The sequence below is a fragment of the Phallusia mammillata genome, chromosome 5 (assembly GCF_965637545.1).
Source record: "Phallusia mammillata chromosome 5, kaPhaMamm4.hap1.1, whole genome shotgun sequence".
NCBI classification, from domain to species: domain Eukaryota; kingdom Metazoa; phylum Chordata; class Ascidiacea; order Phlebobranchia; family Ascidiidae; genus Phallusia; species Phallusia mammillata.
In genome coordinates this window covers 21,801,121-21,820,656 of record NC_137256.1, presented here as the reverse complement: position 1 = coordinate 21,820,656, position 19,536 = coordinate 21,801,121, and the positions used below count along the sequence as shown (strand labels likewise).

General features: G+C 40.3%; 1 protein-coding gene, 1 long non-coding RNA gene and 1 other non-coding gene across 3 annotated transcripts; all 3 read left to right on the top strand.

Moving 5' to 3' along the window:
• Nucleotides 1-5,996: 5,996 nt before the first annotated feature.
• LOC145230085 (uncharacterized) lies at nucleotides 5,997-17,700 on the top strand. Its single transcript, XR_013860550.1, has 3 exons — nucleotides 5,997-8,890; nucleotides 15,231-15,278; nucleotides 17,395-17,700. It is a non-coding gene; the product is annotated as an uncharacterized LOC145230085 (long non-coding RNA).
• Trnak-cuu (transfer RNA lysine (anticodon CUU)) lies at nucleotides 7,416-7,488 on the top strand. The gene has a single exon. It is a non-coding gene; the product is annotated as a tRNA-Lys (tRNA).
• LOC145230084 (uncharacterized) lies at nucleotides 10,749-12,166 on the top strand. Its single transcript, XM_080095462.1, has 3 exons — nucleotides 10,749-11,000; nucleotides 11,155-11,389; nucleotides 11,505-12,166. Exons 1-3 carry the CDS (start codon nucleotides 10,855-10,857, stop codon nucleotides 11,544-11,546), a joined length of 423 nt encoding a protein of 140 aa, XP_079951588.1. The 5' UTR covers nucleotides 10,749-10,854; the 3' UTR covers nucleotides 11,547-12,166.
• Nucleotides 17,701-19,536: the final 1,836 nt, after the last annotated feature.

Below are 19,536 nucleotides of genomic sequence, written 5' to 3'. Positions count from 1 at the left end.
GGAAATTTCGCAACGCGAGTGGGTTATACGACCGCTTTCTGAATATAACGTCTCATGATTTACCACACAGGTGTATGTTACTTTTCTCCATTAAACCACAGGCCGTCATTGATAAGCGATTTGCCCTCATGCTGGGACATAGAGATACTGGTTATCGCCTTTTTAGCACCCTAAGAACAGATTTTCAGCATTAACCGTGTTTACATGATGCGAGCCTTTGGGCTAAGAGGGATTTTAATTGCGTGAATGTCGTGATATTTCGATGCTCTTGAGATTACGGATTTACCGTTTTCCGTTTCGAGTGAAAGCAATATCCGATACGGTCTTTTCTGGATGCACAAGGGAATGTTTTATTGTAAGGAACTGTACTGGTGTCCTTATATGGGCTATAGACGACTTTACTTTTTACACTTCCCTTGTGGCATTTCTTTATGTGGCAAACTAACTTGTTTTTTGTGGTTATGACAAAAATACGGTACATATAATCACTGGCTGCGTCATAAAAAATAAATCAGCAGTGTTTGACAAAATTACATTGCAAAAGTATATTTCGTATGTTTTTATCAATTTGTTTTTGTTACATTGTTTAGGTTTGATTTTTTACTTGGCGAAATTGTACGGTTTGTAAGTTGTTGGGTCCGAACATTGCTCATATAGCCTTGAAATAGTAATGTAAGAAATCACCTGCCAAATACCGAAAGACTTATATCAACGTTTTAAGGCGTTTCGCTGTAAATATTTCAAATCTTTCATGACAAATTCACGGGTCTTCTCTTTGCGCTGCGATCGATTGTCGCTGCTTGACGTCTATTGCGTCAACGCGTTTGGGTCGTCGGCTCAATGCCAACAGAAGCTTGCCGCTGTACAAACGTTAGGCCACTGTTACTGCATGCAGTCTGTTTGTTTTGTGATCTTTGATGCTCGCATATGCCTTCAGCTGCACAAACTTGACAGCAGCTGCCAGTGAGTTTGCTCAGCCCGCACCCGAACTGTTGTCACTGTTGTTGACCAAAGAGATCAAGAAGCCTGCTTAAACACGCCTGGCGCTTCATGATATAGCGCTTATGTACTTGTTTTTGAAACGTCCAATGTTGTTTTGTTCAGTTTTTTACTTGCGAAGTTTAAGTGTTTAAACGTTAAATTTACGATAAAAGATTATGACTGTTTACCTGTGACGTCAGATCACGTCATGATCTTGTTGCTTACGGCATTTGCTTGTAAAATGATCCAAAATTCACGGTTATTTTCATGCACATGGTTCTTGCCGATTTTATACCTCTAAATCAAGGTATATTGGCATTTATCCGTTTTTAGCCTATATTATACATCTACAACCAAACCATTACCCCAAAAGGTTATTTTGGACAGTTTCTCCTTCAAAATTTGTTTGTTAACGTTGGTCTGTACTTTCTTCAAAGAGGTTATCAAACACCTTTTTATTTCTTCACATGAACAAGGTTTCATTTGCACGGGCGGTGCGGTTGCCAAAAACATATTGTCTGCGCATTTCTCTTCAGTTGGCTTTACGTCGACCGGATCGTTTGGACACGTGCACAAACACAGATCTGTGTGCATTCCACCGAGGACGCCTAAATTTCAACGGCCAAATTTCGCAACCACTTATTGCACCCGAACGGCTTGTGTCAACTCTATCCACCTGATTTCACACATTCGGGCGTGTTGTTCGCGGTTTTGAGTGTTCAAAACGACTTCGCGTTCTAGGGTTCAATAGGTTAGGTGCGGAAAATATGGTTAGCTATTTGACATCTGTATGTTTATTGTAGCCCCTATTCCGGCGATAAATACTTTTCTATGAACACAAAAACGGATGTACTTGTTTATTATGTTGGAATAAGGTGTTGTCAAAATGTTTGATGCAAACATATTTTTCGTGCACGAATTGCTTTCCTGGACAAATATATTACGAAAATCCAAGCCAATAAATGTTTGAGTAATAGTTTCGTTTTATTACATCTCGAAAGAGTATTCTCGGCATAACAACAACGCGTGTATTTTGAATCTTTGATTATTTTGAATCTTTTTTGTAAAGTCAACTTATATATATTACTAAAGAAATAAAGAGATATACTAAAAGCAGATGTAGTGTCTAAGACATGTAAGGTTAAATATTAAAAATTCAAAGTACGTTATCTGATTTCCATCTGCATTTTCAGTTACCGCAGTTATTCAACCACGTTTTGTCCTAAACGAGTCCAAACAAAACCTAGGGCTTCAAAGTTACAAGAAAATCGCGCCATCAATAACCTATATCGTGTCGCTTCCAAGCAAGATCGAGTAAAAGTGTCTTGATTAAGCAGGAAATCATGTTATTGGTGCACGTGTATTTATTTGTCTTGAGCTCTTCCACTTGTCCATCACAGCAAATCAGACATCACCACTCTGACCGATGCCGAAACCATATATATATATATACCTGTTTTGTATAACGTTTAACACATCCTTGAGATTAACGATTTGTCATACTGACTACTTAAATTGTTTATGTACATCGTTTCAAATTGTTACATTGATTCATATCCATTTTATTGGTCAACATTTGAAATTTTCAACAGTTGTTTTTCCCAATCAAACTATTAAAAGTTAATCGCCTATTTATTTGCACAAAGACTTGTTCTGTGGTTGAACTCATAGCGAGGGTTATGATGATTGGAAATTGAATTACAACCGCATTTGAATTATTGCGATAAAAGCTACTTGATGATTAGTAAACTCCTCAGAAAACAGATGTTAATTGTCCACTTAATGGCCAAACCTTACCGCAATGCCCAACAGTAATCAACAAATCACTTTTCTCCAACCGGAAAGCAATACAGCCTATAAGCCCTATAAGGAAAGCTGGTAATATGGCCGATTTGGCATCTGGGATCTTTGAACGCAATTAATTGTCGTACAAGGACCAAAATAGCATGGCACGCTACACGAATTGAGATGTTACTCAGTGACGGCTTTGACGATGCAGGTGTGCACCACAGTGGCAACACTAACGAACACCGGGTCTAGGTTACACCGCACAGCTGTGTGATGCGAAACAGTCGACTCATTTATTGTGGCCTATCAACACCCGTAGTATTGTAATTTAGAATTTACCCTGCGAAATAAAGCCGTTTCTCTTCCGGATGCGGGAAGAATATTTGCACGATTTTAGGCGATCAATATATGCGCTGATGAACACTGTGATAATCCTGTAATCCGTTTAGCCTTTTAATTGTAGAGCAGGGCGTTGCGCTAAGGGGCGTCGCTTAATTACGCTGCGAGAGTTACTGGCCTGTGAAACGGCTTTGTGTTAAACCCTAACTTTGCTTATTATTAGGTTTTGTATCATTGATTACTCGAGCCCTGGAAATCCTAAAATCCGTTCAGTTCTCACGTCAATAACCAAATACATGCTGTGTTGTTTATTGTCTTTGTCTGAACCACGCAAAACACATCCTCTTCAATTCTATGGTAATTTTACACACATAACTTCTATGCAAAGCACTTTGTTTATTGAAGATATCGCTACGCCTTCGGCCAAACTAAATATATGGATTTATTTATAGTATATGTCGTATAGCCTATTACGGTGTACATGTTTCTTCGGCGCTACATGAATTCGGAAATTTTGACATCCAAACCGGGGTATTTCCCTTCGGAACGATCGTTTTGCTCGTCTTGTGTTTAACGAGCGCAGGTACAGGTGCGGATCGGCGCCAGTCAGTCTGCTCTGATTAAGCCTAGCCTCGTTTCTCTCGTTGCCACCGAAGTATTGGGCCTATTACGAGCTCCGTTTTCACCCCAAATTTCTTTGCCCGGTTAACCTTTCCTATTTTTATCAATTTCGCTCCAAAGTTTTAGGGTATTGTCACCACTACTTGCATATTTTCGTCGCTCGTGAATATTTATGCTTCTTAAAGTAAGATTGACATTTACAGTATCACTAAAAGAAATTTAATCAATACAATACTACCAGAGATTTTGTGTAAAGTGAATACATTTATGATACCTTTTCACTGTACCTGTGTAAATATAGGTACATTAATACAAAATAAATAGAGGAAAAGATTAAATAAAGTTTAAAGCAAATCAAAAATACTTCTTGCAATCCAAAAATACAATTTTCCTGTTTTGTTCTGGTTTTCGTGGCAGAACTAAACACAAATGCGGGGTGTGGGGAGTCGTATTTACCCCCCTTAGTGATGAAACAGTGTTGGCAGGTGGGTCCCATCAACTGTAGCCCACGGGACCTCACACAAGCAGGTCCCTTGAATTACAATCTTTAGTTAAGCCATGCTTAGTTGGTGGTCCCAAATCCTTGACCCATCTATGTTGTTGTGTAGATACGGACTCGTTGGGCCGTAAGTATAAGTCCAATGAGCCGACGTTCGAGCGTGACGCATTTTTTGTCGTATTGTGTGCTTCCGTCGAGGCTTTTGTTCCGGTTTTGAGGAAGTTTGTCCCCAAGGGAGCGACAGACTTCAAAAAAACAAACCTTGGTAACGAGGCCGTTTGTTTGATTCGGATGTTTCTTGTCCCTAATGAGATTTTAGTTGCCGGAAAACGCATCGATCGAACATAGCCATGGATTTTATGGGAACTGGGCAACCGTTCGAAACTATGCCACCGGGAAATTGCTACAAGCCTACAACCATGGAATCTTAAATTTGAAAGCCGTGTTTGACGAATCCATGGCATTCGAGCTTACTTATAATGCGCCACAATCACTTTCTAGTGAGCTCCCCGGCACATAACGCTCTATAACACGATGTAGCTGCATCGCATTTAGCCATACTCAACCAATTTTGCGCTTCAAACCGTTTTAACGTTGCGCAGTTATTTCCGGTATGGTGATTGTTGTAGTGCAGTCCCTATGGGTTCTTACATAATAAACTCAACTCAACCCAGTAAGCAGCAAATTTGTGAAGAAAATTCTCTAGTAAATACGTCGGAAATTTGCTGTGACCGTACACTTCAAGAGTAGGCGGTTTATTGGATCAACGCAATCCACCACCACAAAGCGATTCGTGCAGGCTCAGCTGTGAGAACTACACAATGCGAGGCATACACTGTGGTCACGTGGTGACGCTGGGTTTCACCAGTGTGTATGCCCAGGTGCTCTGGCGCCGCGATGTCTGGCGTTGGTTTGTTCCAAACTTTGCCCGGGCTGGGTACGGCTCGACTTGTTAAGAACGCCGTTTAATTGGCTTTGCAAACACCCCGCACCCTTGTTTGCGGATTGTCGGTCGGTTTTGAAACATTTATTGCGCAAAACATGCTAATAAAGCGTGTGCATTACACTATGGCAGATTTTTGGTAATCTTACGCAACTGTTTCGTGCTTAGCAGTGCAAAGCGGTTTTAAATGAATTTATTTCCTGAAATGCCTAAAAACCTGAATCAATATTTTCAAAGATGCAAATTATGTTTGTGTCTATTAATATCGATTTTTTTAAAATTTTAGTCTACTGATTTAGGCCTAGCCTACCCCCCAAAAATGGTCTGTATAATCTTTAAGCCTGCTTGAAAAAAAAACTGTTAAAGAAGACGATTTCTTCAAGCAAGAAACTACTTTCGAAGAGTAAAATGACCTTTAGTACATTGCAGGCCTATTGTTTTAAATTCTCACATCGTGCAATGCATTTATCATAGCAGTGACATAATTTCAAAGGCCCGGTTTCACCTGAGCAGCTGGAATTACATCTCGCCCTTCTCAAACTCGCCGCTTGCAGGTGGTGACCCGCGTTTGGTGCAAGCTTATACGACCGCAAATAATCTTCAAACAAAACACCCAATTACCCACTTATTATGACGTTGTTTCACGCTATAGGCGCCAATGGAACCCTTAACAACCCCATTTAAGTACACATATTTAACATGCTATCACTTGCTGCCCTGATTTTTTTTCTCCCAAACTAAAACAGTTACCTTTAAAAGTAACCTTATAATCGTGATATGCGTCAGAATTTTAGCTACACCCTAACGGTCGTACAGAAGGGTGTGTTTCTTTACCAAAACTCAGCAACTAATAGCGCACAAAACCACCATGAAATTGCCATTGTGTGGGTCATTGTCGCGTAATTAATTAAACGATTTTAATCCGGAGTCGCAGGTGCATCTCGTCCCATTGAAATCCCGTTAAGTGTGACAGCTTGTGTATATGAATATGAGTCGGGCAGGTGCGTGTGGACTTGTAACGGCGACGTAAATGCTGTGACCGAATCAAAGCTCGCTGACAATAACATTCCGCGCTGGATACGCGAAACGCCAGTGAAAGAAATATGGCTTCAGCTCGCATTGCTAGACATGTATGTCTGGCTGCAGCAACGCAGGTGCACTGGCCACCGCAGGTTCATGTTCATTGTAGGTTTTTGTTATACCTAAACGGGACTTTTTATGCCTGTTGTACCTATATTAATATTGTTTGTTTTGAGAGTTTCGGTAAAAATCTACTATCTTTATTGAAATACATTAGCGCAAACTTTTCGAAAACAAATTCTTAGAAGAAAGTAGCTGTTTCCAAATTCTGAACATCTAAATGACTTTAACTTTATAATGTTCTTTTGGCAATTGTATGTTTTCACCGACGTTTCGGCGTCCTATACAGGTCGCCTTCATCAGGGTAAATATCACTGAATGCGCGTAGTACGGTGCACGATAAACAAGGGAACAAAGAAACATCTAAATGGCTTATTTTTACCTTTTTGGACATTTACTTGGTTCTTTTCTAGTTTTAGAAATGAACAAACTTCTTCACAATAGTTATCTAGTTACTTTTGTTTCATACTACCGTATATGATGTTTGGTATTGGTTTTACATCATTTTGTATTTTTGTGGTCCTTGAAAAATCTTGAAAAGGACATTAACAAGCTTGGACATGGCCTGCTAAAACACGCTTTAGGGTAAAATCTTCAACAGAAAATCAATGATAAAACCAAGTACACAAACCCTACGTAAACATTCCGTAACATTCAACAATGTGAATGATAAGGCGAAGTACTAGTTTAAATAACTGATGTGGCGTTTATACGTGCCCAATGTGGCCTCAAACTGTCGTGTCCGGACTTGACCGGCGTTGCTGACGCGTCACAAGTCGTAAAAAATCGCATTGTTTGAAAAACACAGGTGTGCCGAGGCAAAGAAATGCTCTGCTCAGGCCAGGTGTGATTTCATTGAGTTGTTTGCCAGCCGCTCTTTTACACAGCAATTCGAGATTGATGAGCTTTTTAATCTAATTAGCCGAGTTCTGTGCCCTGTGCTGGCTCAAATGCTGTCCTGTGGCTTAGCTGGCATCGTAAATCATTACTTCGAACTTCGTTTCCATTTAAATTCGCTACAATTTAAACACGAAATCACTCAAATTTGTCCTGGCTTGGTGAAATTTGGGTTCATTATGCGCATTCCAGCTGCTACCCCACGTCGCCCGGCTAGCTCAGTCGGTAGAGCGTTGGACTCTTAATCCAACGGTCGTGGGTTCGAGCCCCACGTTGGGCGCATTCTTTTTTGGGTCAATAAATGTTTTTCTATCTTACAAACAGCACCTATTGATAAAGGTTAATAAAAAAAGTCCATTGCCTTTACATTTTCAACCTTTACCAAGCGACGAATTTATGCTCTTGCTGTTTGTATTGGCAGGTGTTTTGTTGTGTCTTATTTTGGGTGTTGGAATTGTCAGTCAGGTGCTACAAATACGAGCTTTTGGTGGTTGTTGTAAGCCCGGCTCATCTAGGAACAATAGCTCCCATCGCCAAGCTAGCGTCTTCTCACGGGTGGCAGTCACACTACACAATATACGTGTATCATTATATAGCGTCATATGTGGCGTTGTTCAAATTCTTTCAAAAGCCCCAGCCATTGTATGTCGAGGGCACAGCAATAAGTCACAGAGGTCGAGCCCTTTCACGCTTTTTCAGCACCTGTGCGATTCGACTATAGGCGTATCATGTTTTAATTACAGGTTCGGGCGCTTGTTTTGGCTTTGTGTGTCCCAAACCGCAGACAGGCTGTGCTGTTGCGGGGTGATCGGTTCTTTTGTACCGCCTGAATTTACAAGCTGTGCCAGTTTGGGACAGCACAGTCTGTTGCTATAAAATCTGGGAAATTGTTCATGGTATGTGAAGGGAACTTTACAGTATTAAAACCTATGCTTTGCTACAGACAAACTTATTACTCCTGTTTCGTTTTGACAGTTGACACAACGCACTCTAATGCTATCTTTTAAAACACAGCAACTTTCTCCTGAATTTTGGCCTAATCTTCCCTCTGCAACAGAAAAATATTTTGAACGCATCAACAAAGCACCAGAAATCCATTTGCTAGACGGCGGCGCCAAGACAGGAGTGTTATTTTTGTGTTTTAACCACAGGCGCCAGCCCAAAGTTATGACTGCTATGTTAAAATATTGTGCTTTGTTGGTCGTCAAACATTATACAAAACCGCCCAACTATATGGGTGGTAAATTGTGGCCGAAAATGAATGGACGTTGAAAAGTCAAAACTTCTTATTCCAAAGTTATTTCTATCTTCATATAAGAGGAATTTTAGCGACATATAATTCAAACAAATACCATCAAGGGCTTAACCAAAGTACCGATAAAATACACTTAAAACCAACTTTCTGAAATTGCACTTAGATTTCCATAATAAGGCAACATTTACTTGGCATAACTTGGTGTTAAGTAATATGTTGAACCACTTAGTACTTGGTATGGTAGCTTTTCATTAGTCGGCACGTAGTAAACAAAAATGTAACTTTGTTTGTCAGGAAAAGTGAAATCTTAGTTGGAAACATCCGTTTCGTCCGTTCGTTTGCTGCAAGAGATGCGGAAATGAAGGCTTGCACCGTCTGGCATCTGATTGTGAAACTTTGCACCTTCCACCAAATGGCTTTTTAACATGTAAGTGTCAAATCATTCAAATTTGTTTTTTGTATTTGCTTGAAACGCTTTAAACGTATTGATCAACGATTCTCAAACGAGATGTCGCAGTTTGCCGCGAAATTTTTGATTTTGCAAGGTCATCATCTTTTTTGAGTGCTTTGTGACAATATACGGTTGTGTGCAAAAAGCTTATAAACCCTTTATTGTGATTTTACTTGTAAAAGGTGCCGCAAAAAATATACTTTGTTAATTGGAGTGCTGATAGCGTAAATTGACGTCTTGTTGCAAAAAGTCTGAAACTGGAATAGGATTTTTATCAACGAGCAACAATATTGCGAAACCTTAATCAACTGTTTATTACATCCCCTATACCTTTTTATTATATTGTATTATTTACGCCGTGGGACGGAACTCTCTTTAATATTAACGCAATATTAGAGCATTGTGGACGTTCAAAGCGCCACAAATAGGAAGTTCCTTATCAGTGGCAGAATTAATTCAATTCAAAGCGTCTGAGGGATGGAGCAAATAAAAAGATTATTGCGGATGGAATCTTAAACGCCTCAGCGACTCCCAGTCGGACAAACGGGACACTGGCAATGGTATACTCACTAAGAAATCGATATTAAGTGCAACTGTAGCGTGAATCCTGTCCTTTTAACTTTTATCTGTCGTAGAACTATTGATTAATACTTTTACAGTCGGTTGCTTCCGTGTCTTGCGGACGTAATTGCACGCCAGGGAGATTTTACGAGGCCGTACAACCTGCATTACGTAACGAGTTGCAACTAGCGATCCCGGCGGAAGGGCAGAACGTTTTAGACCCCATGTGAATAGTCGTTTCCCGTGCGTTCTCAGACCATAAACCTGTCGCACTGTTGCGAGAACACGACTGCTGCTGGGAAAATATAACGGCTATTGGGTAAAACCTACAGTGTAAACGTTTCCGGGACAACAGTTCCGTTCCTAGTGTATTGTTTAGGAGATATATAACCTTGGCCGTCACAAATTTAACGCCCATTTCTATTTTTTAATCATTTTACATTATTGAGTTGAGCTCATTGGTGAAAGAATATTGAAAAAAAAAACGTTACCAATTACTCACCGTGGCGAAAAGTATTGTGCGACGTTGAAATATTGTATAGCGATAAAAGTAGCCGGCATACATAGTGGACAAACGCCCTGAAGTTATACCGTTGTTAAACAAGGCATTGTCACTATCACATGTATTTGTACGTGCTACTGCGTTGTATCTGTATTATATTTAGAACGTTTGGTTTGATTTGGGTGAAGCATCAACGACTGGTTGTTTCACAAATCCAAACAACTTTTGACTTGATGTCACCCCAACCAACACGTCTAATGTCGACTTATTATTATTTTTTGTACACTTTGAAGCAGTATTTACAATAGGGCGGAGTTGTCGGCTTGTCGGACCTTGATTTAAACAATGGTATTACATGACTTTCGGGATTTTACGCTTCAAACCTGCCAGAATATACAACGCGAACCCGATTGATGAGACCGCGGCCCCTCCTCGCGTGATACGTTGTGCAAATAATAGTGCGGCATCGTAATAACATCACATTGTAGCGACATGATGTTCTGTTGATTGGCGACGCTTTGATCCCACTCAGAACAAAGAGGGGCCGCCTAATTTACAACGACTGTTGCTGTTTTAATTGGCTGTAAAAGCGAAAAGCAAAACCAAAGCGGATTACGCCAATACGCGATTTCTCTGTTCTTCGGCGTCGTCACATAATTCTCTTGGGATTATTACGTCCGCAAAGCCGATTTTGTGACGTAACAAGAGGCGAGGAAAAAGTGGAGAGAGCGAGAAAATTGATCGATCGTCTTAGAAAAAGGGAAAACGAGAGTAGGTGACGCAGTATAAAACTAGCTAGCAGCATTGAGGTAGATACAGATCGAGCTGAACAGTTTACCAATACGACTAGCATTTCAAGCAAAAGCAGAACGTCAAAATGGTAAAAGCTAGCCCATCAAAGGACTTTAACAAGCACTTTAGATGCAGAGACATTAATACTGTTACCGAATCGAATATCAAAAGGAAGACGGATTCAAATGCACCGAGCCATGTCCGAAAGCTTAAGGAAAAGAATGAATTACGGTAAGCATTCAAAACCATGGTTTGATGTTTTATAACTCTAGCATAAAACCGTAATCAGTTTAAAATGTAACCTTACTTTTAACATATGTTTTCTCTTTGATTTTGCGATTGAAAGAAAATGCAGTATTTATAACAGTCTTTTCTTTTTTAACAGAACCTTGTACCGTCAATTGAAAGACGTCATCCCTTCATGTAAATCGAAGCCAGTCACGAGTCTTGACATTGTACTTCGTGCTGTGGATTACATCAATGAGTTACATGGCATGCTCGACGAACAGCAGCCCGAAGTCAATGCAAACGATAGCAGCGAGCAGCGTTTCGCCCGCCAGTGCATGCAAATTGCAGCCAACAACGCGAGAAGCATGTCGTTTCACGATATTACAAACGTGGTAAGTTACCGTTTTTCGTTTTTATGACTGTTAAAACTTGTTCAATGGCAAAATGATTTAAAGTAAAGATACACAAAGATATCAAGTTTCTAACTTTCTGTTTTCTTGTTTACAGACAATGTGCACTGAAATGCGCACCACGCCTCGCATTGGTTGATCACCGTCACTGAGCAGTTACATCATCAATGACTTGTCAATGTCATCACAAATTTACGTCATAGCTGTGACGTTGGAACGAGAACGAAGAGGGATTTGCGAACGAGGCTCGTTCTCCACGAGTGAGCAAAACCCGTTGCCAGGGAGTGGCATGACGTCATACGGTGACGTAGACAATGACGTGCATTCGCATGTGCCTTATAGACAAAGCCTTGTGCCGTATCACCGGCCAAATTTGCCTTTATGTAGATTTTTGTTGTGTAAATTTTGTATAGTTGTATTTCACCAAGGGCCAAACCTGATTGCGATCAATTAACCACCGTCCAAGCCTTAGATTGTATGTTGTTTTGTGTAAATGTAAGGCCAAATTTATCTCAGCGACCAAGATTAACCCTTCAAACACTTTTTCGAATCTTCCTGTGCCGTTTTTAGCCTTTCCGAACATTGTCCTGTCGTGTGTCTTCCATTAGCGCCTTGTTTTATTGTATTGTACATACACAACGCGTGTGCTGTAATCTTGTTCGCGTTTTCAAACGACATTCGCCAACAGTGCCTTCTCTTGTACACTCTCGCGTATACGCTCGGCGTTATGCAAATAAACCTATACATTCCCGAAAAAGACTTAAGTTTGGTTACTCCTCAGGCAGAATAAATAGACAGGCGGCTGTTGTCGGGTGAAAATGCCATCTTCAGACTTGTTGGGAGGCGTTTAATTGAGCATGTCGAAAAACACGGACAGAATTTTAGCAGTCCCGGGGCCCGACAAGTCGATAAACCCGCCTTGCGTAGCCCAACCGGGCCGAGTAAATTGGAAAGTGGTGAAAGATAGGCGGGATGTAAAAACCGGAATTGGTCGGAAATTAAGTCGTCCGTGTATTTTAGATCGAGGCTGCGAAAACTTCGCTTTGCGTTAATGGCGTTCGGCCTTGTCTTGTTGCTGTAAGTAAGTGATTTCGATTCACCGTGTATAAAGGGGGTTGTGCTTTAGACAAACTGAAGCTAATTAGGATGGGAAGTAAGATTTGTAAAATCACACAAGACAATTGGACGTGTGTAGGCTAAAAGCACAATTTAAAATGAGTTCGAGTCACTGGGATTTGCGGTTTGTCCGAATCATTATACATGACGTTTTTTTTTAAACAAACAAATGGTGCTGCAGTGCTGCTGAAGGAAAAATTCTTAAACTCGCTTAAACCTTGCCTTATGCAATTCCCTTGTTTAATATTGTATTAGCCACGCTTTCAAATGGGGTAAGGATTTGCACAAAGGAAACTAATAATTGGGTGACGAGGTCTTATAACTGCAGTCAAGTTTTATTATCCCTATAAACGAGTTTAGTAACTCATGGTGGCACAAACCAACTTTGTGTTTGAGATTAGGATTCACAATGTATTTTCAAGCCGCGTGGATGTATGTTCTTTTGATTCCTACATTGCAAGGAATCAAAGTCATACGCTTTTGTGTAACACCACGTCAAGTTCCAATCCATCAAACCACATTGCCCGCTGCGACAAAAGCTTAAACCTAAAATCCTGCTGGGTATTGATCCTCAACCCTTGGTCAAAATCTCTGAAGCCTCAGTATGTGTCCGCGGGGTCATACGGGTTCATTGTGCACTTCGTTCCAGTACTGACCACCATCGGTAAATCTCCTTTAAGGCGGTCAGTAATTGGCCGGTTTTGCTCTGTAGCATGATGCCGCCGGGTCGTGGCTGTTTATTAGCGCCGTAGAATACTGTGGGAACCGGTCACTTCCTATCGTAAAACGGTCGCGAGGTTAACAGGTTTATGGCCGCGCGATTTCACATCTGCTGCGTGACCGCTCACTCGCTTACGGCACCTGCAACAATACAAACGTAATAGCAGTGTATTGCCGCATATTAACAGAATATCGAATACACTCAACTGCAATGACTGTGTATGAACCAGAGGCTTTTAACTGTTGTGCAACGTGCGGCGCCTTGGTTATGGTGCTAACTTGTGATTTACAAAAAACGTTGAAAGACAACATTATTTCTTAAGGTTTTGGATATGTTTGCTCAAATTGACCTTTTGCTCTAACTCAAATTGGCAATGACGTATCGAAAATCGAAACTAATTTATTGAAACTATGGTCAGTAACTAAATTAAATCATAGTACGCCAGGCCAGTCGAAGTCGTCGGTCACCAAGTATAGAAATGCTTGTGATTTATATATGAGTGTGTCGTGATCCCTGGCCTTCATGAATGCTTCAGGGCTGATCCCAGTTATGAATTTACGTTCATCTTAAATAAATCAAAGTTACAGTTTAAGTTAGTGGACCTAAAAGGACGACAATACAATTTTTAGAGCAAGTTTCGGTTAAAAAAAACATTTATTTTTAAACCCGATGCATCGGTTCGAATTTACCATGGTTCGAATTTAAATCACCTCCCAATAAAACGATTTTGTTTCGATGACGATTACCAAATTATTAACATCGGTGCGTTTAGGCGTCTTACAAGGTCCGCCTCCTTGCCAAATAAACACTGTACTGGATTTGCGGAAATCGCGCCCGTACCAAAAAGTTCCCATGCGCCTAACATCTGCCGTCGGCATTTTTGCGTCATAACAAGCGCGCCTTTATCGCCGCTGAGGCTGAAATGGATTGTCTGTAAACTGTTGTCATACGTTTACCGATTCTTCAATCAAAATCGGCAATTTTAGTGTTTGTTTGCTTGTGTAAATTATGCCCATCAAAGGAGCCCATAAATTGACTTAATGTTCGCACTGAAGTCATGCTATTTTGGCGAAGTGTTTTGTAATTAGTTTTCCACAGATTTTTTAGCTTATTCACTGATCATATTTAGAACTTTTGTTTAATTTCGCTAAATTTGCTGATTATACTTTGTTTTGTCTTTATTTAGTGGTGCCAACTGCGGACGAAATTGAAAAAAGGGTTAACTGAAATCGGTTAGTTTTAGTTTTCACAACATGAACTATATACTGGTGTTTTTGTTTTATTCAGGTGATAACGGAGCCATTACCGATTTGCGTGTAATTTAGCTTCAGTTATTTGCGGGTGAAATCTAGAATTGCCGTTCCCACGCGTCAGCCATCTGCCTGTGTGACATCACATTCAACCGTTTGTTGTCCAACAGAGAGGGCGCGCGCGTGCGTTTACAGACAATAAGGTTGTGTCTTGTTTCCCGCCAATAAAAAATCGCTCCCGTCGCCTTTATCGGCCTCCGGGGAGCTTCGAAGACCAAGGGCGGCAGGTGGAGGCTCCGTTTCCCACGCAAAACGACATTTACGTAGCCCCCAGAGTCCCAGCACCAAAATATACTCACGTGACGTCACTAGTACCGGTTTTAGACCGTTTAATTGTTGTCAGCTGCTTTTAAACGCTTAATCGAGACTTCGGATGTCCCTGTCTGTGAAACGGGAGCTAGGGGAATAGAGATTTTGCCGGTTGCGGCCCCAAACGTGTTTGATGTGTGTTTTACTTTCAAACACTTATCAAAGGTCTCGCTGTTGCCCCGCTATAACAATCAAACATATTGCCAAAATCGTTGGATCTTACGTTTGATAAAGTGAAATCAAAGAGTCGTTTGTGCGTCATGCTGAACGTTAGTCTCTTTATAAATCTCCCACACTCATTTAGTTAATTTCATAAAAACTCGATGAACAATTGTACCATGTATGTAATGAATACATTTCGTTGCAGGTGTCGTTATTATCATCATTGAAAAGCAAGTATGTCACAACTATTTGAGTAAGTATAGTGTTATTTTGGCATTTTTAAATATTTTTACATGCGAAAAATAAAATACGGTTTAAAAAAGTACTTTTTCAGAAGAATTAGCCTAAAGGTCCCAGGAGCAAACCCAAAACTGCGCTAATTAATGGAATAAACCTACTGGAGTAAAAATAAACTTTCAATATCATTGCTGTAGCCACAACAAATAAGCCAAAATATTTGGGGCAGTATGTTGTGGCTTTATACAAGTTAGTTCAGAACACAGAGTTATAGAACACAAAAAAGATTTTTGAACTTTTGGGAGGTTACTGCCTTCGCCCGGCTACGTCAAAGTACAAGAGTTGTTTTCTGCATCTTTTTAGGACTGAACGTCTAATGACTGAGTCGCATGACAGACAGGGATAAGTATCTGACACACAATCTTGCGTGCGGAGGTTATGAATTACAGCGCATAGATTATGGCTGCTACAAAAACGGGCCTATCGGATCAACAGCGTTCGCCCCTAACCGCAGATTCACCTTAAATCGGCCCTTTAACAAGTCCGTCGTGCGCTGGAAAACAAACAACCTTAACAAACGAGGCGCGATAGAGAGAGGGTTCCCATCCATTTTGCAGCTGCCCTTTGCTGCCGTGATTACAATGTTCCCACGCTCTTATAGGTGGAGGCCGCCCTTCCGACGACAGGTTACCGCTTGATTGTTTGCGCCTATGAAATGTGACATATTGTTGATTGATTTTTTACCGAATGGCTGAACTATGTGCCGGCCGCGTCTACAAAACTTCCGTTTTGGCATCATTGCAAATAGCCATGACCTCAATCCGAATTTTCTGCTTATTTCACCACCTCATAAAAAATCATCCTTAAATAAGGTATATAAAACATCGTATAAAACAACAATTTGTGGTCAATTTTTAGGGCATTTTTCGCATAAAAATCTTATTTTGAACACAATGGTATATTATTTTCCACATTTTTGCGACAGGTTTATAAGTCTTCCCAACGTTAAAGCTGTGTAAAAGGTGAAATAACGTTTTAGCCCATTGTTTTGTTAATGATGTATTTTATGACCTAGTTTCCTAATAAGCGTTATAAATGGACAATACAACACCGCTATAAATAAATTTAGTGCCCTTGAACCTTCTACCACTTGCCCTTGAACTTTGGCAACGACCTTGGTTGGAAATAGCTTTGACGTTTGAACTACCCAATGTGTCGAATAAACACAATAAATTGAAGGCAATATGTCAATCAAAACGTTTGTTTATTTCAACCGGCCAATTCACACAAGAATCCCACGACGTAATTTACATGGGCGGTTCTCTTGATTTCGCAAATAACAAAAACGGCAACACGCAGTGACGCTGTTTTTACACGCAATAATCCAAATCGCGTGTAATCCATTGTAAATCGCTTTAAAACGCGCGACGACTTTGCATAGAACAAACACAAGGTAGAGGATTAACATGCGTTACGCGAAAAGGCCGTGAGGCGCCCGGTGAAAACCTCCAACCGTCGGCGGTAAGTTGGCACTGGATTTTCCCACCCAACACCCACCTGCCCTTGCCTACATTCCCACGCCAGCTTGAATCTCCCGGGTCCGTGGCTGTAAGGATCAAAGGTCCCTGCGGGGTTGGGTTTTGGCGCCAAACGAATTTATCCTTATCCGGCGTTCGCAAAGAGCGACCCCAAGTGTAGTTTTCGACATGCTGCCACACGTGTATAGCTTGTTTTTTTTCAAGATTGCCTACTTTGAAACACTATATGACAGCTTGATTAAAACTACAGTGTCCTGAGAGCTTGTATATAGCGATTACATTGTTACGGAAATGTTACAATAATGGCTGCTGTCATTATCAATATAAGGTTTGCAATATAATGCATTTAAACTCTCTGGTAGTTGGTTTTTAATCAAGTTTTCTACTTTTGTGTACCTTTTCTGTGACCTATTACTAGATATTAGCTTCTTTTAAAACTAAGTTATGGTAGGCAAGGTTTCCCACAAACAATAAACGAATGGTAGAAATGGTTGGACAAAGGGCTTAAGAACAACTGATCCTCTTTCAACATCTGTTTAACCGGTGCAAAGCAAGCTTGCAAAACATGTGCAAAGTTTTATTTTACCTTTGCAGCTGCACTTGGAGCCTGCACACACCGAACGGAATGCCTACGAAAGCCATTTCCGGACGTTACGTATAGAAAAACGTCGTTTTGGGGGGTTATTTTTTCTGATGACAACTAAAGGTACTGTAAAATCGTTTGCAATGAACGTTTTGGCAGTTATGTTTTGATTTGTACCTAATGATAAACTTATGGTCTGAAATGTAAATCCAAGTATGTATCGGATACCCATGGAAATATTTTCACTATTTCAAACCTAACTTTCTAAAGAACAAATTGCATTTCGTCACAAATATTATCTTCATTTTCAAAGTACTTTAGCGGGACGTTTTCTCTGGTACCTAAAACACAAATGGTATCCTGATTTAAAAAGTTAGACACATTATTCCAAAATTAGCATTAAATATTAACGTTACAAAACCAAAGTTTGATTTTGCTCATGAATATTAACAGTGTTGTGGTTCGTGGTCACACGCGCCAACTAAACGAGTCCCCTATGCATTTTTAATGACGATGCGACGTTCTCACATACATTAGTGAAAAAGTGTTGTTTATTTACAAAACGAATTACAACGTGTAGAATCCGATTTCAAGGGGGGAAATTTTCATCTGCGATATAATTAAAATGTGATTTCAGTAATCTTAAACCGCTTTCTCTACTCACTGAAAATTGTTTGAAGTTTGTAACAATCTTAAATTTGTTTGTGTTTTTGTTGTACTTCACCGCACAGCTTTGCCAAAACAAATTGCTCTAGCAGTTCTAAACAAAATAACAACAGCAAAAAATCTGATTTTGTGGTGAAATGGCAAAGATGAAACGAATTGAAATAATCAAGACAAATCAAATTGCTGCCTTCTATACGATCAACATAAATACTCAAAGGCAAATTATGGCAACAAACCTTTAATTCACAAATGACTACAAAGAGATGGAACTAATACTTATTTATGACGACACCATATCCAATTCAATCGTTTTTTAAGGAATGTTTAAGCTTAAAATTAAAGTCTGTCCAAATTAGGGCGAAAAACGTTGCTTATTTATCAAGCACAATCTGAAGAATGAAAGTGTTTGTGCATTCTAAATACATACTCCCAACAGCTTTCGCCAGGCATGATATTACCCATACCAACCTGCGTCTGATCAGTTTCACTGCATGAAGATTTACTTACTTCTAATGGGATCGAAAACAGCCATTGGACTGTGTTTTGTCACAACAGCGCAGTTAAAACATCGCCCAATGGGGTGTGAAGCTGCAAATGACGTCACTTCATCGTACCATCGTGTTGTACAAGGTCCCGAGCTTTCAGTCAAATCATTGGAATTTTGTTAAACAGAACTTGGGAGTCCTGGTCGGTGTAAAATGACGTAAAACAGCTGGTAACGTGCAGCTGCTGCGATCTCCCGACATGGAACTTAGATGTGGCGTTGTGTTCAACAAGTTTTGGTGAGATAAGCCGTCCATGAATTCTGGTGACAACATAGGAGTCTGTAGAAAAGAGATAATGTTCTGGGAATCTATGGGATGACCTTTGCTTTTCAACATGCGGTCGTTAAAGTTAATTTGATCTTCTCAAACGGGATTGGTTTATTCCGTAATTCTTTTTTCTGCATTATGTTGCGAAATTGAAGTTACCTTTTTCCCCCTACAGAGCGAGTGTTTTTGGTTTTGTTCATAAATTTGATTTGCATGCAAAAGTAGAAACATAAATTGCCTTTCTGGGATTAAACTTACCGAATGACTCAACGAGTCTCCCGCGTTTTTAGTCTTTAGCTTTATTAAACAAGCAGATTTTTATACACATTCCCAACATAGCTTCTCGTCTCATTTGTATGTAACGATGCAGATGACACTCCTAATTTTGTCACCAAGGTTCATTTTAGCTGTGAACTCCGTACTTTAATCACGTGATTCTGTGTGACAGATAACCACGTGACCACGGTACAGGTCAACACAACCCAACGCCGACCTTATCAAACCATATGCGGCACAAACAAACAACGGTTGAAAGCGCGCGCATACCGGCAAAATTTTCACACACGCGCACCATCTGCCAGTGAAGTTAAGGCCCTAATCACGTGACCAGGTGGTTGTTTTGGCCTAATGTGCGTTATTTGAGCCAAGATTTTCCCACACACTCAGCAGCAGGCT